General features: G+C 38.9%; 1 protein-coding gene across 5 annotated transcripts in view; it reads left to right on the top strand.

Annotated features, from left to right (window-relative positions):
- Nucleotides 1-12,105, top strand: part of LOC132203397 (acetylcholine receptor subunit alpha-like) — a 36,370-nt gene extending 24,265 nt beyond the window's left edge. For 3 of the 5 annotated variants that reach the window (XM_059631167.1, XM_059631168.1, XM_059631171.1), the window contains 3 exons: nt 540-692; nt 4,502-4,739; nt 11,103-12,104. In XM_059631167.1, coding sequence (XP_059487150.1) covers nt 540-692; nt 4,502-4,739; nt 11,103-11,300 — 589 coding nt within the window. In that variant the 3' untranslated portion in view covers nt 11,301-12,104. Of the gene's footprint in view, nt 1-539; nt 693-4,501; nt 4,740-11,102 lie in introns of all 5 variants that reach the window. The other 2 variants (XM_059631172.1, XM_059631170.1) reach the window with 2 other exon arrangements.
- Nucleotides 12,106-14,545: the final 2,440 nt, after the last annotated feature.

Genomic DNA, 14,545 nt, shown 5'->3' with positions numbered 1-14,545 from the left:
GGTGGCACACATAAGGATGTGATAATATTTTTTTAATAGACCACCCCATCTCAGACAGATGAATAATTGAGCATTAATCACAAAGACGAAGCTGGGAAGAGATGACTTGACTTCAAAAATTAAACATTTAAAAAAAAAACAATATTTACTCTTGCAAAATTGGAAATCCAAAAATATTTTTCAAAACCAAAGTGATATTTGTTTAATGAAATTTTTAATTTAAATTTCATTATTTTTAAGCTACCATAAATTATTTCTGTATTTTCATCCAATCGTATATGAAATTATAATTGGCTGTTTTTCTGCTTCAAAAAAACTTAGTTTTGATCTCATTTAATTTTAATATAAAAAATATACTATTTGTTAAAATATTGAATTTTGTATAAAAGTAATATAATTTTTCAAATGTTTAAACATAAATTAAGGTTTAAAATATTATTTCAAACATTTTGTAATATTTATTTTTGTAGTAATTTCATTTTTTTTATCTCAGTTCAGACACGTAGAAATTAAATTGCTGCGCACAAAAAATGTTCCAGGTTTTCACATCACCGCGTGATGGTGCGTACGTGCAACGGCCTCGAGCTGCGCGACCCGTCCGTGTACGCGGGCAGCAGTGCCGCGGCCCTGCACGAGTTGGGCGTGCCCGCCGAAATGCCCCTGTACCCACCCCCGCCCCACGACTACAACAGGTACAAATAATAAGCAACCCTTTGTTGTCTCACTCGCGCGCTAGATGGAAAGATTGGGACGCGACTCGAATGTGTGAGCGTTGCCGAGAATGAAAGAGGAAAGCAAAGCAGGAAAGGGTTCTCCCTGTTGGCCACAATTGACCAAAGGGTCGCAACCCTTTCTGCCTGCCTGAGTGGTGTATGTTGGCTGGCCTGGCCTGCTCGGGGGGCAGTGGGAAATTGAGCTTGACGTTTGCAATTTGCTTAAAACAAACCGACCGAAACGCCTCTTTGCTTCACAAAACACGTCAGATAATATGCGGCGATTATCTCTCATGAAGGATGGTTTATATTAATAAAGTTACACGCGAAAATTAAACGCTCAAATTTTACCAGAAGATTTTTATATTAATATTATATCGAGTTAAAGACATTTGCAGGAAATCTGGGCATGCAATTTTCACTGGTTCAGAGATTATCAAATTGTTAATTGATAAATAAAATAATATTTTCACTGTTATTTTATCTATAATATAATTTATGACTAAATTTATTAAATATTTAACAATAAAAAAAGGCGGTAAAAATTATTCACCCGTTAAAATTGTTGGTTAGTTTCAGTTATATTTTTTTCTCAAGAAGTTATTACAATTTTTACCGCAAATGTTCACCAAAATAGACAATTTCCTTGTTGTCTGCTGCCTCGTCTCTTTACTGCCTTAATGCAAAGGCAGGTAGGGCAATCTCTGAAGATAAATGTGCTTCTCCCAAGGCATCTCTTTATCCAGCAAGCAGCGATGAAAAGAACATTCTTTCTCGCTCGCTAGAGCACAAATTCCAGCGCTGGCAGACGGAAAATTGGGTTTTATTTAATATTAAATGCCTCCTTTTTCTCCCACTAAGGTGCCGAAAAACTCGTAAATAAGTCAAAGCGGCCCTTTTTCTCTGGTAAACACCGCGCACAAAGTCAACATGCGCCGGTGGAGGTGCAAAAGAGCCGCGTCGTAATGAACACCGAATTTCAATTACCGCAGCCGCCGCCCTGCTTTTGAAACGAGCGTTATTATATTGAGCGCGTGAGCCACCTAATTTCCAGCCGATCTGTTTTTACACCCGCGAGAGAGTTGTTGGCGAGCCGTGCATCATTACCCTCGCCCCGTTTTTACGAGCTGTTTTCTCCTCCACCGACCACAGAGGGCGATTAAAATTCATTTTACATTATTTTTACACAAACCCATATGGATTTTTTTCTCAACTTTTCCCCTCTCGCGTGGACACGATTCGATGTAAAAACCTGGTAAGAGGAAAAAACGGACCGTTTCATGCCGAAGGATAAAAACAATTTATCAGACCGCGGAAGAGAGACGCGATTTTTCACTGCCCCCGGTCGTGCGGGTTGCCTACATGCGTTTCTCCGAATCAGGGTGCAGTGTGATTGCTGGCAATCTTTTTTGTCGGTCGCGGGAGAACACGTCCGATCTTGTCTGCGGATGAAAAATTGCCGCAAATTAGTGATTAATTAATCATCCAGGCCCCTCGTGCGGGCCATCAGCCACCAGTGGTTCTCCTCCGAAGGGGTAATGTCTTCTTGATACCCAGCGAGGCGGCGACGGCGGCGGCCGCCGCAATAAAGATCTTTATCACTTAAGAGCTCAATTTCCTCCCGCCGCTTCTTTGCTTTTAATATTTCACGAGAGCGGGCCGACAAGAACGGAAGAGTGTGTGCGTGTGTGTGAATGGAGAAAAAAGCAGAGAGAGACCCGCATCGTGTGCGGCTGACTCGCGAAAAATTGCGCTTGGATGGGAAATTACTGCGAGTGACGTGCTTTCAAAGAAAAAGCAGCAAATTTCCTAGCCCGGGTGAAAAACTGTTATGGAATTTCATTGCGAAGGCTTCTGCCAAAAGATCAAACGTTTCAGCCAAGCTTTCATGTTTCTTGCCATTGAAGCGATGCTTTTTCATTTGCTATGGTTTCAGTCAATTTAAGCGGAAACAAATTTTGTACTCTATAATCCAATTTAAGAAACAAGCTCTTTCTATATAAACAAATGAGATGAAATTAATTTAATTTTTAGTTATTTGTTTTTTCAAATGGTCAGAAAAATCTTCAATGATTGTTTTTCTTGTAAATTAAAATCTTTTAGATAATGTATAGTGTGAGAAAAATTTAAGAAATTGTCAGCTTCTAAAAATATTTGCGTTTGATGAATTTTTACTTCAGCAATAAGATTTCCCGTCCGTCAAATTTTTGTCCTAATTAATTTCTTGAAAATGTTGGAGACCTTTTAAAATCTTAACTTTCGATTACCTAAAAGTTTCAATTCTCAAACGTTGAAATGAATCAAATTAACATCTTCAATTTTTTTAACATTTAAATTTAAGATATATATTTCAAAACTTAAGAAAGCTGGAACTATTAAATTTTAACATTCGTTTCACTTGCGAAACATTTCTCACACTTTTTTTTTCTTTGCTTTTCCACTCGCTGTCAAGATTAGTTTGACCCAGAGAGATCGCAGATGGAATTCGAGGCACGTCTTTGCGCTGCTTCTTGCCAACTTTTGCCCGGCAGGGTCTTTTTACTCCCTTTCTCATTCGCCTCCTTTCATTATTCTCGCGCGCGCCAGAAAGGCAGATCGCATAAAAAGATGCCCCCCGTGTGTGTCTCTCTTTCGTCGCTTGTGCTGCAAGTGTGTATGTGTGTGTGTGTGTGTGTGTGTGTGTGTGTGCACATGGTAGCGTTTTGCGAGACAGTTATTATTACGGTAGCATGGCATGCATTGGTGTTTTATTTCAATGGAGCGCACTCGGTGTTGTTGGTTGGTTTTGAACGTAGCCCTCAGTTGCGAGGGGCATGCAGAAATTGATGAAGACCATCCGGAGGAAACCAGAAACTTTTCCCATCCTCAACTTTAACCATTAATTCCCCTCAAAAAACCCAGAAATTAAGTTGTAAAAATATTTATTTATGAAAAAAAAAAAAATACTTGCAAGAGGGATTTAAACGGGCTTTGAAACAAGAAAATGCAATTTTGCTCTTTGCTCCCGTCCCGCGAAGTGAATAAAACGGTTTTAGCAGAATTAGGTTTACGTCTGGCAAGGAAGTTTTATTGCCCACGGGCCCGTCCTGGCAAGAAAAAGAGCGCTCGCGCTCTTGCGGCAGTAAAAATAAAATATTATTCGGAGTCTTTTCATGGGGTGCGAAGAACGCATCATCACAAAAGGGGCCTGCTGTTTCCGATGCATCCCCCAAGGAAACAAAAAACACGACGTATCACTCGGCCTAATTCACTTTTTTGCCGTCATAAAGGGCACGCAGCCCTCCTAATTGGCTTGTTTGTGGTACGAATTGCTTTACTTGGTGGCGAGAACCAATTTGATTAGCACCCCATGTTATTTCCTGGAAAAACAGGCACCAACTTTGCAATAATCAAATTTCAACTAAAAGATTTCTGTTTTTGGTTTTGACAAAACCGTTTCCATTAGCTGATTTATCAATATAACCTGAAACTTAAATTGTAGTTTCAGTAGAAGCTTTTTACGCGCTCCCACGATTAAATGCCATAAATAGCGATTTTCTTAAAAGCATTTTCGCTTTATTTTGTGATTAATCGTATGTAATGAAAAAAATAAACTAGAAAATTAACTGAAAATGATATAAAAGAAAAAAATCTAATACATATTAAATAAATCTAAATAAAATGATTAAATCTCCCTGTTCTGGCTTCCTCTGTTCATCGTCAGCAATTTTGGATGTTGTGTTTCTCGTGGATGTAAATTCGAAAAAGTGCCGAGTTGAAATAAAATGATGCGTGCCACGCTTTGTCAGCGTTGTCACGTGGCCCTTTCTCAGGGACCTGTCAAGCTCGGCGTCGCAGGTGGAGCCGCTGTGCCGGATCCACGGCACCCCTTCACACGCGCCGCTCGACTCGGAGAGCACCCCTGCGACCGAGGAGCCCCTGATGCGGCCGCCGCCCCATTGGCACCTTTGTCCAGAGCTTCACAAGGCCATCGACGGTGTTCGATTCATCGCCGACCACACAAAGCGTGAGGAAGACTCTACCAGGGTAAGTATCTTGAATTGAATATTAAAAGCATAAAATTATGATTTTATTTTAAATATAATTATATATTATTGCGTTTGAGCTCATTTAAGTAGGTTGTAATACTTTAAATTTTAATAAACAAAAGAACACTGAGCAACAAAAGGCAAATAATTATCTCTTCTTTGACAATGAGAAAAAAAAAATGCTGAACATTAATATATTAAAATTAAGTATTTAATCTTATTATAAAATTTTTATTGTTCATTATCTGAAAGAAAAACAATTGTTGGGAGAGAAACATTAAATAGTTGACATCAGTCACCACCACTAGCAAAGCTTTTACGATATTATAAAGATCCCGTAGTGAACCTCTGTAAATTATTATTTTAAAATTGAGAGCCTAATTCACCCTTTTTAAGTTTATTTTCATTATTCAAAGAAAGAAAAAAATTATGAAAAATGGAGCTGAACACCTAAAAGACTTTTAATTTTGTAGTCTTTTGTTAATGTAAATTTAAATAATTATTGCTATATTTGTGAACACCTGAGAAACCGGAAAGAGTTGAACTGGTCTTGTTAGATCCATTGAACCCAGAGAGAATTTTACAAGCAGCGTTGCAAAAAATCTCAAAAATGATAAATCGTCGGACTAGGCGGTCTTTTAAGCTGATAAATTGCCCGTCCTTAAATTGTGAAGGTAAACAAATAGGCGTCAGAGAGGATCATGTCTCGCGCATACCGTTTGAATGAATTCGTTGAAAACAATCCGCAGAAAGAGTCGGAATTAGGGAAAGAAGGATTACCGCCGTTAGCTGCCGCCGCGAGAGAGAGGCAAATAAACAAATTACCGCCGGTGTTGAGTGACAGCAGGCGGGCCTGAAAAGTTAATTTGCATAGCCCCGTTTGTATTTAAGGTCTTGCTCGGGATTAGACATGCATACGTCTCGTGATGAATCGCGCCAAAACAAAGCTGTCTCCTTAATCATCTTACTTGCTCGGCGCAGGCGTTTTTCCTCGCAAGCGTGTCAGTGAGAGGCTCACGTACCGCGTATGTGCCTCGTATGTCGCACGCTGCGTGTCTGCCTGCGACTTTGGCCTGGCTTCTCACCAGAACTTTTTTCGGGAAGCACTTTGACACTTCGGGGAAAGGCACGGAGGGCGCAGAAATAACACGAGTATTTAGGCTTCTTGTGCAAAAGAGTTACTGGGTGAAGAAGAAAAGCAGCCAAAGAAAAACAAAACTTTTTCTTGCCCTGTGCCCTGCAGAGATTTTGTGAGAGATTTTGTAAAGACGATTAATAATTCACTTATTACGGTTCTTGCTGTTCTTCATCAGCTTCTGCGCGTTTAAAACAGTAAAATTAAAAAGAAGGCCGTATTGGAAAACTCTTTTTAAACTTTATAATAAAGAGGCATGAATTTTTCTTTCAATTTAGACAAGAATTTAAGAAAAATTCAAAACTTTACAAAAAAGCTTTGCGTCTGTAGATTATATTACATAACTAAGATCCTTGGATTAAAGTGGGTAAATTAAATTGACCAAGTTGCACCCGAAATGAAGGTGAACGACCCAATTACTATCATAACTGGTGCTAAACCAGCCAGGACAAGTTTAATGAACACGGTTGGCGCCTGGTGGAGTTAAAAGCAAAATCAGGCAGTGCATGTCCAGCAAATTTGACTAATGCCTCTCTTGCAATTACCCCTTCCCTGCCGCCAAAGCTCGCTGGCTGTCCCCCTTTCGGCCAAACTTTCCGAGAATGTGCCGAGATAATTGGATTAGGCGCGGCGCAGAAATTTGCATTTTCCGCTGCTAATCTGGCCGCATGTGTTCTTCCGCTTTTTGTTTTTCGCTCTCTCCTCATATTAATAATATTCGCATTTAAGCTGCTCCAAATTTTCCGGGTTGTGGATTTTAACGACCGTTGTTAATAATGCGGCCTTAATTGAGCTGCGAATTTTAATTACAAAAGTGACACTAGCAAAATGACGAAAAACTTAAATTAGGTCGGAGCAGGAAAACTCTCAAGAAAAGAGGGGAGTTTTTTGAAAGCAGCGAAGAAAGAGCGTCCTATTAATATCTAATTTTAATATCAAATGAGCACGCGCGTCTACATTCTTCTGCATGCATAATCTGCATAACTTCCGCGCCATTACCTTCCTAATGCACACACACACAATGCAGTGCTCCTCCCTTAAGGTATGTAGCCAACGCAGCTTAAAATCTGCAGCCCGATGCTTTTTGCTTTGCACGTTGGCAGCTTCAACGACTTCCTCTGCTGCAACCGCCGATTCAAGCGATCGTAAATTTCTCGCCGGTGCAGGGTAGGGGAGTTGCGAGGAATAGGATCAAAACAAAATTTGGCCGCGCGCGCGGCCACATGCAAAATGATTCCACATTTTTTGCCCGAATGGAAAGGAGGTCGTCCTGCTTGGCTTTCTCTCCTGCTGCTCGCCACAAGCGAGAGAGCGATTTGATTGCGCCCGTTCTTCCTTCCCTTCCGTGCCCAAGATAAGCGCTCGGATGGATAAAATATCGCGAGAAAGAGAAGGAAAGGGTGCGCCGGTTGTTCCCTACCGCTGTGGTTATTGATGGTCCGCTATCAAAGAGACGCTTCCGTCGTGTCATGTGAAATGACTGCACATCATGAGCAAAATGATCCATTGGTTTTATAAAAGTTTGTTTGTACTAAATTTGATTTTATGCATCACATCTTTTTATCTAAATTAGAAGATTTTAAGAATTACACACACAAAAAGAAATTTTTTTACTTTAATAAAAAAAAATTATACTAAGAATTTAAACGCTCATATCAACGGTCAGCGTTTGGAATATATTTTATTTTCACAATTTTAGTTTAAAAATAATTATCAGTCTTTCAATTCCTTCAACATCAATTGTTTATTTTGTAATGCGATATGGAGAAACAAATTATTTGTTGTTTTATCGATTTGATTTTTTAGAAAGCTTTAAATTAATTACATAATTAAACTATCTACAAAAATATACAGACACACCTTTTTGTTCCTGGTAATATTCTTCTTTTGAGTAATTTTGTTCTCAGTTCTAAAGAGTTTTGATCACATGATGTCTTAATACAATGCTAGTGATTAGATGAGCAACTTGAGGATTTTTCTTCTCCGATATAAAAAGTTATAAATTTGATCCGAAACAAGTGTGCCGTGGAGCTCCCCTTCGAAAATAAAGCGATTCGCCCCACGAGTTATCAATTGTGTTATCATCTGTCCACCGTTTTTCCTCCTCCCTTCTTGTAGAGATTTGCGAGCAATCCGTCGCAACCTAATAAGCCTGCGGAGTTTAAGGCCCAATATATGCCACGCTGAGCTCGTATAATTTGTCCGCGGGAGGGATATTTCGGGTCGGATGGAGACGCTGGTTGCTGACTACGCACTTTCTTCCGTCTTTCGTCCCCAAAACCAAGACCCGCCGCACCATAAAGCACACACGCGCTGTATTCATAAGCGTGTCGCTGCTTTATTTTGCCCGGGAAATCAGCGTAAAATTGGGTTCTCCTAGGAATATTGAATAATACCTCGTCGCCTAAGAAAGTCATATCTTGAGGCGACACCGTCTATTGCCGAGCTGCGAAATTGCTGCCAAAGTTGGTTCTCCCCTCGGCTGCTGGGGTGGCTGCTCAAATTTAGTTAGTTGACAGCTCATCTTGCTTTGAAGTGTGCGCCCGTGATCCAATTTCGCGCCGCAGTAATTGCATTTTTATGGAGATTAGGCGGAGGAATTGAAACCGGGTCCATTCATTAAGCCAGTGAGCGCGAGGGTTGCTTATTACAAAGTTCATTCACATCGTTTTAGTTTAAAAGTTAAAAATTATTTCAACTTCTTGTAACTGAGTAAATTAAAAATAATATTAATTTTTAAGGTGTGTACACAAAGAAAGTGCTAAAAAATTATATTACGAGTACGAGTATAGAACATAAACTAAATTTTTGAAAATTAAAATGCATGAAATAACAACAAAACTCTTTAATATACATTAGAGTTTGAACAGTAGTATTACCGTACGTAAATATAGTAATAAGTTCTATGGTTCAAATTAAAAAAAAAAAAATACATACGCTTGAGAAAAGAGCAAAACTATATCAATTGTATTTTCAAATAACCAAACTAGAATTTGTATGTCTATGGTCGACAACAATTTTAGGTTTTTAGTTATTTAATCATACTTTTGATTAATTTTATTATTTTTTTTTAATTATAAAGAGCGCCGTATTTTACTTTTCAGTTGCAACCCGTGTGCAAATAAACTCGGCAGCTCTCAACAGCCGACTGACTTACTTACGTGCCCTAGGCTCATAAATCCCCATTTATCGTGTGGGCCACCGACGCCTATGCATGTACCATTTGCTATACATTATGTACACGTGCGCACTCACGGAGAATTCTTGTCAGCAGAGCAGAGAGCGATACAGGTTGCATAAATCTCTCATTGCCTGCACGGCTGGTAGTGAGTGAGCAGGAGATTTATTGCCACTCGCCTTTTGACAAAATCCTCCTTAGCTTCAGGATAAATGCGATTTCCAACTGCAACGATTCATTTTAGCTAACAAAAATCAAGACATTCAATTTTGGGAAGGGGCTGGATTTGGAGATTTGTTATACAAATCAAAGTGCGATCAAATTTAGATATTCCATTTTTAAGTGCTTGGTAATTATCCTCCCTTTTTTAATTTTTTGTCAGTTGAATTATTAAATTAATATATATTTTTTTTAATTTTTATCGATTTGTATCATAAAATTGTATATAATTTACTAAATTTTAATCTTGCATTATAATTTAATGATGTCTAATTTAGTTTAATTTAGTAGAAAAATATGATGTGTCAATTTTTCTTGCTCAGCAAGTAAATTGAATAACAGGATTTGGCAGAAATTCAAACTCTCTGGAGAGAACAGGGAGTAAATAAAATTCAATATCCATTCAGAGGAATTTGGCATATCTATCTCACGACGTGTGTGTATTTTCCGTTCCATATAGCAATCCATTGTGGCCATTTGTCGGATGCCGGCGTTTCGTCCCTCTCCCCAAAGATACCTGTTTATCGGAGTATGCAACCTGCTCGGCACGGTTGTGGTGCGCATTGCATACCCCCACATCGTTCCACTCGATCTTCTTCGCATCGATCGCACCTTCCGTCGCGCTCGGTCTGTTTGCACATTTTGCGAACAAAGCAAACTCGTAAATCACAAAAAACGTGCGAGTAAGCGGATTTGTCGCAAGAAGCGTGTTTTATTTCCCCTTTAAATTTTCGCCACTGAATAATCTACGGGTTCACGGTGAATTTGGCAGCGGCTGTATCACATTTTGCGCGCCACACAATGAAAGAGGAAAGTGACAACTAAATTGATGCTGTGCTATTTTTATCGGACCATAAGAACACATAAACAGGTTATCGGCGTTTTTCTGCACTCGCCATCGCTCCTTAAAAAGCATCGTGAGAGGTCTCAATGGAGCCGTTGTTTTTGTGTTGTTGACGTTGCTACGGCTACTTTATATCGCATCCTTTTTTTTTTCATTATTTTGAGACCTATACTTTTTGATGGCTCGCAATAGGGAGAGGCATTTATGTTCGCGCTCGAGAGGAATTATGATCTCAATGACTTTTCAACCGTGTCATTGAATTGCTATATTTCTCCGCTGGTAGAAACAAGGGTAGTTTAGAAGGGGAAGAGTAACATCTACAAGATATTATTTACTTCTATTATAGATTTCAGAATTATTCATTATAATATGAATTAAAATCGCCCTAATTGACTTTTAATTTAGATTCAAATTTATTCAGTAACAAATTTAATTGCACACAGCACTCTCAAAATATGATTTCAACAGAGAAGAGACAATCTTTATCAATACCTTTGTAATTTTCCCGGAGTTTCTGATTATTTTTATTAATTTTACAATAAACTTATAATGCAGAAAAATTCATTTATCAAAAGTCTTAACGTTAATTTAAAAGCTTAAAAAAATTACATATATATTAATTTAATATAATTTAATGTAAAAATGGAATGAGTCTATTTGAAGCGACTGAAATATTTAACCTGAATATTTTACAAGTTGTACGCAAAACTTTTGATAAAATTTACAAAATTTATATATCTTTTCAAAATAAGTTAAATATTTTAGCATAGTAAATTTAATACAAAACTTGAAAATTAAGTTAATGACAAGTAAAAAATATTGATAATTAGCTTGTAAATTATTAAATATTACAACTGTAACAATATTTGACACACATTACGGTTCTTGCTGAGTAATTATATTTTGTTTGATCCAATTATTTACAAAACGATTGTCATTATGTATTGAAATTAAGCATTAAAATTTGTGTGCTTGATTTTTGCAGGTGAAAGAGGACTGGAAGTATGTGGCGATGGTGCTGGACCGGTTGTTCCTGTGGATTTTCACACTGGCCGTGTTGGTGGGCACGGCGGGCATCATCCTGCAGGCACCCACCTTGTACGATGACCGAATTCCGATCGACGTGCGCCTCTCGGAGATCGCGTCGACCACAGCCAAGCCGCACATCGCCACTGGCCTATAGAGGACCAACCGACGACGAGGCAACTCGAAAAGCGTCGCATTTTGTTTTCACACTTTCAGAAGATACAAGGACAGACACGCGCAGTTTGTTGTTTTTCTTTTGGACGAAGTTGAGAAAGAAGAAGAAGAGGCCAATTTGCAGATTTGCATGGACGACGAAGCCAAACTCGTAGGAGGAAAAAAGATGTACTTAAAAAAATGATATATACATACAACACGACAGATTTATTCTTGCTCACTCTCGAACTTGTTATATTCCTCTTGTTATAAAACTATACAGTATTGTATTATATGACGATGAAATTTAGCGTGTCACATATCTTTGATTGTCTCTCTTTTGTAATAAAAGTAACGAAACTAAACAAAGGCTTGTTCCTAACCCGCATGTCGGCATGCTCAGCTAAAAACAAACACCTAAACGCAAACGCTAAACGCAAGATGATGGACAATATTTTCCCTTTCTCTCTCTTCTCTGTCTCTGTGTGCGGTGGAAATCGAGGTGGCCCGCCCGCTTGCTTTTTGTCAACGACCACCATCCTTCCTCTCTGCTTATCTCACCCTCCACATCTCTCTCCAACGGTCTTTCTCTCTGTTTTTATTTCGTTTCTTACTTGCACACGAGGGAGTCAAAAACAGCGAAATATGCTTTCCTTCTTTTCTTCTCTTCTCTCGCTGCTTTCTTTCCTTGTCTCCCAGCCTGGGAGAAATATGAGAGGGCACACACAACTCAATGGATTTACGCATACTTCTCTCGCACCGCAAAAATGTGTATAGCTTAGAGTGATGTCGGACGATTTTTATGAGAAATTCTGGATGTACAAAAATAACATATATACATAAAAAAAGAAGAACAGAAATCTGGCTGCCGCTTTTTTTATATTCCCTGGAAAGTAATCAATGTTTGTTCATCCATGTCAGCGAGAAGGACAGAATTTTTTTGCGCAAATCCTTGCGCATATGAAATGAAAATAATTCCAACCGCACTCGAAAGCATTGTCTGGCAGAAGCGGATTGTTTTGCAGCCATGCGCACCCCCGAGGCGGATTCTACCTTAGGAAATGCAGGTGTGCAAGTACAATATTTGCGCGGGAAACCTGCTTCGCTCTTCTTGCTTTGTTAGTCTTGTTGTTTTTCTTGCGATGTGTTTATTTGATTTGCATGAGGCACTCACACGGATTAAAGTTTCGCCATAGTCGTAAAGCCGCCCGAGGCTGTAAAATGGAGGCAGGCTTTGTGCCGCGTCGGCAAGTTTTGCATCAAAGCCACTCGCGCGATTTCAGCCGCCGGCGTTGCTGCGCGAATAAGAAACATTCGCAATAATAAAAAGCACCAGGTCGTCGTCGTTTTCCGTCGAGGGATCCCGCCGCTTTATGGGCCTCCTCAAATTATCCCCGAATTTGATGGCGCCCCTTAGCAGCCGACGCCAGAGGCCTAATTTCGAATGCACTTTTGCACTCTGGGAAGCGGTGTAAGGAGATAAAGAGAGAATGGAGGTAATTTGCTTTTCTTGTACTCCGTGGGGATCCTACTGTGGTGAAATTATTTCGAGGACCCGACATGCAATTTAAAGGAAGGCCGTATTGCGTATTGTTTAAACAAAGGAGTCATTAGTCGCGGACGAGGCTTAGCAGGTAAGGCTTTCATTTAATTAAGAGCAAGATGAATTGCCACTGCGGTTTAAAAATTAGTTAAGTAATAATATTAAATATTTTTGGATTTTAAACCAAATGATATACTTCAGAGTGTTAGAATTTAGAGTCTTAGGAGCTGTTGTGAAAATAAGCAAACATAAATGACAAAGAAAAATTGGTCAGTATATATAAATTTTAAATGTTAAAAAAGTATTTAATTTTTTAGCAATAGAAAATTAAAACAAATAAGAAATGAGTATATTTCTAGCTATTTAATCTTAATTAATATTTTTAAAACTATTATTATAACATTAAAAAATAGAAAATATTATTAAATTTAAATCAATGTTTTTTTAATTGCGTTAATTTATTTTACATTTATACAATTTTTAATAATGATTAATTAATAATAAAAAGTTTAGCAGACAAAGAAAAAATGATTTGTGGTTTCTTATGCATTCTTCTCATTTTCAGGTTCTGAAGGAACGTTTTAAATGATGAAAAAAATGGTTAAATGTGAATATTGTAATTAGTTTTTAATAATTTAAGTCAAGTGGAAACGAAAAATATTATTATTTTTTTTTAATTCACGTTCAGCATGAAAACACGCGGAAAAGGAGTAAATAATCCAATAACCGAAGGTCAAGTGTTTAAACCCCAACGAGCAACTTGAGACTTCACTGAAATGCAAGAAGCTTGGAAGACGATACTACACTATTGATCTGTTTTGCCGAGCAATAAAGAGAGAAAACGGCCGTGCAAAGTGGAACCCAAGCAAGTCTTGGGCAGAGAGTGAACACCCCTTTAATATCGAATGGCGAATGGGCTATTTTTTGGGGGGTGAAACGTGAGTCTCGCTGCATGGAAAAGGAACATATATTCTCATAGTGAGGCTTCTGCAGGCGTCGTTTTGCTGCCGGAATCCCATCTGCTGGTTTTATTGACAGGAAAAACAACAGAAATCAAAGCTTCCTCCAAAAAACTCGGCGAATTTTCTGGCCCGGCGGGGAGGAGCACTCTTGCTCTGCAAACACCGGCAACATTATTTCCGCACCCCCAATTCGAGCAGCATTAAACCGTTGTGGCGCGAAAGGAAAATATAAAAACCTTCTTCTTTTGTCAACAAGAGAGGGGAATATGAAAATGTATTTGCCAGATGAAAGACCACTGATGATTTTTTCTTAAAAAAAAATCAATGTTTGCCCAGTTCGCTGAAAAAGCACATTTTTTCCATTCTCATTTCAAAATCAATCCTAAAGTTTATCTTCTTCGTCTGTCGGCGAGAGGAAAACTTTTGCTCTGGCACAAGGGCAGAATGCAAAATTGGCTCTTGCGAAATTCCGCCGGCATTCGCTCCAGTTTTGACTAGCTGAGAGATTATTAGAGCGTCAGGAGAGACTTTGGTGTGCATAACAAAGGCCCGGCTTGTTTCGCGCTCACGTTCGCGAAATCCTGCGGCTCGAAGCCAGCTTCGGAGATTGGCGTTTATTAAATTTTAATCCGGCCGCGACGTGCCGCCTAAGAGATGCATTTTCGGTGCACACACGTATAAGCGCTCGTTTATATCAATTATTCATTATCGAGCCAAAAGCGGGCGGCGGCGGATGCTGCGCTA

This window comes from Neocloeon triangulifer, unplaced genomic scaffold (assembly GCF_031216515.1).
Source record: "Neocloeon triangulifer isolate White Clay Creek 2 clone unplaced genomic scaffold, ASM3121651v1 ptg000017l, whole genome shotgun sequence".
Taxonomy (NCBI): Eukaryota; Metazoa; Arthropoda; class Insecta; order Ephemeroptera; family Baetidae; genus Neocloeon; species Neocloeon triangulifer.
This window is presented reverse-complemented; position numbering and strand designations above follow the sequence as displayed.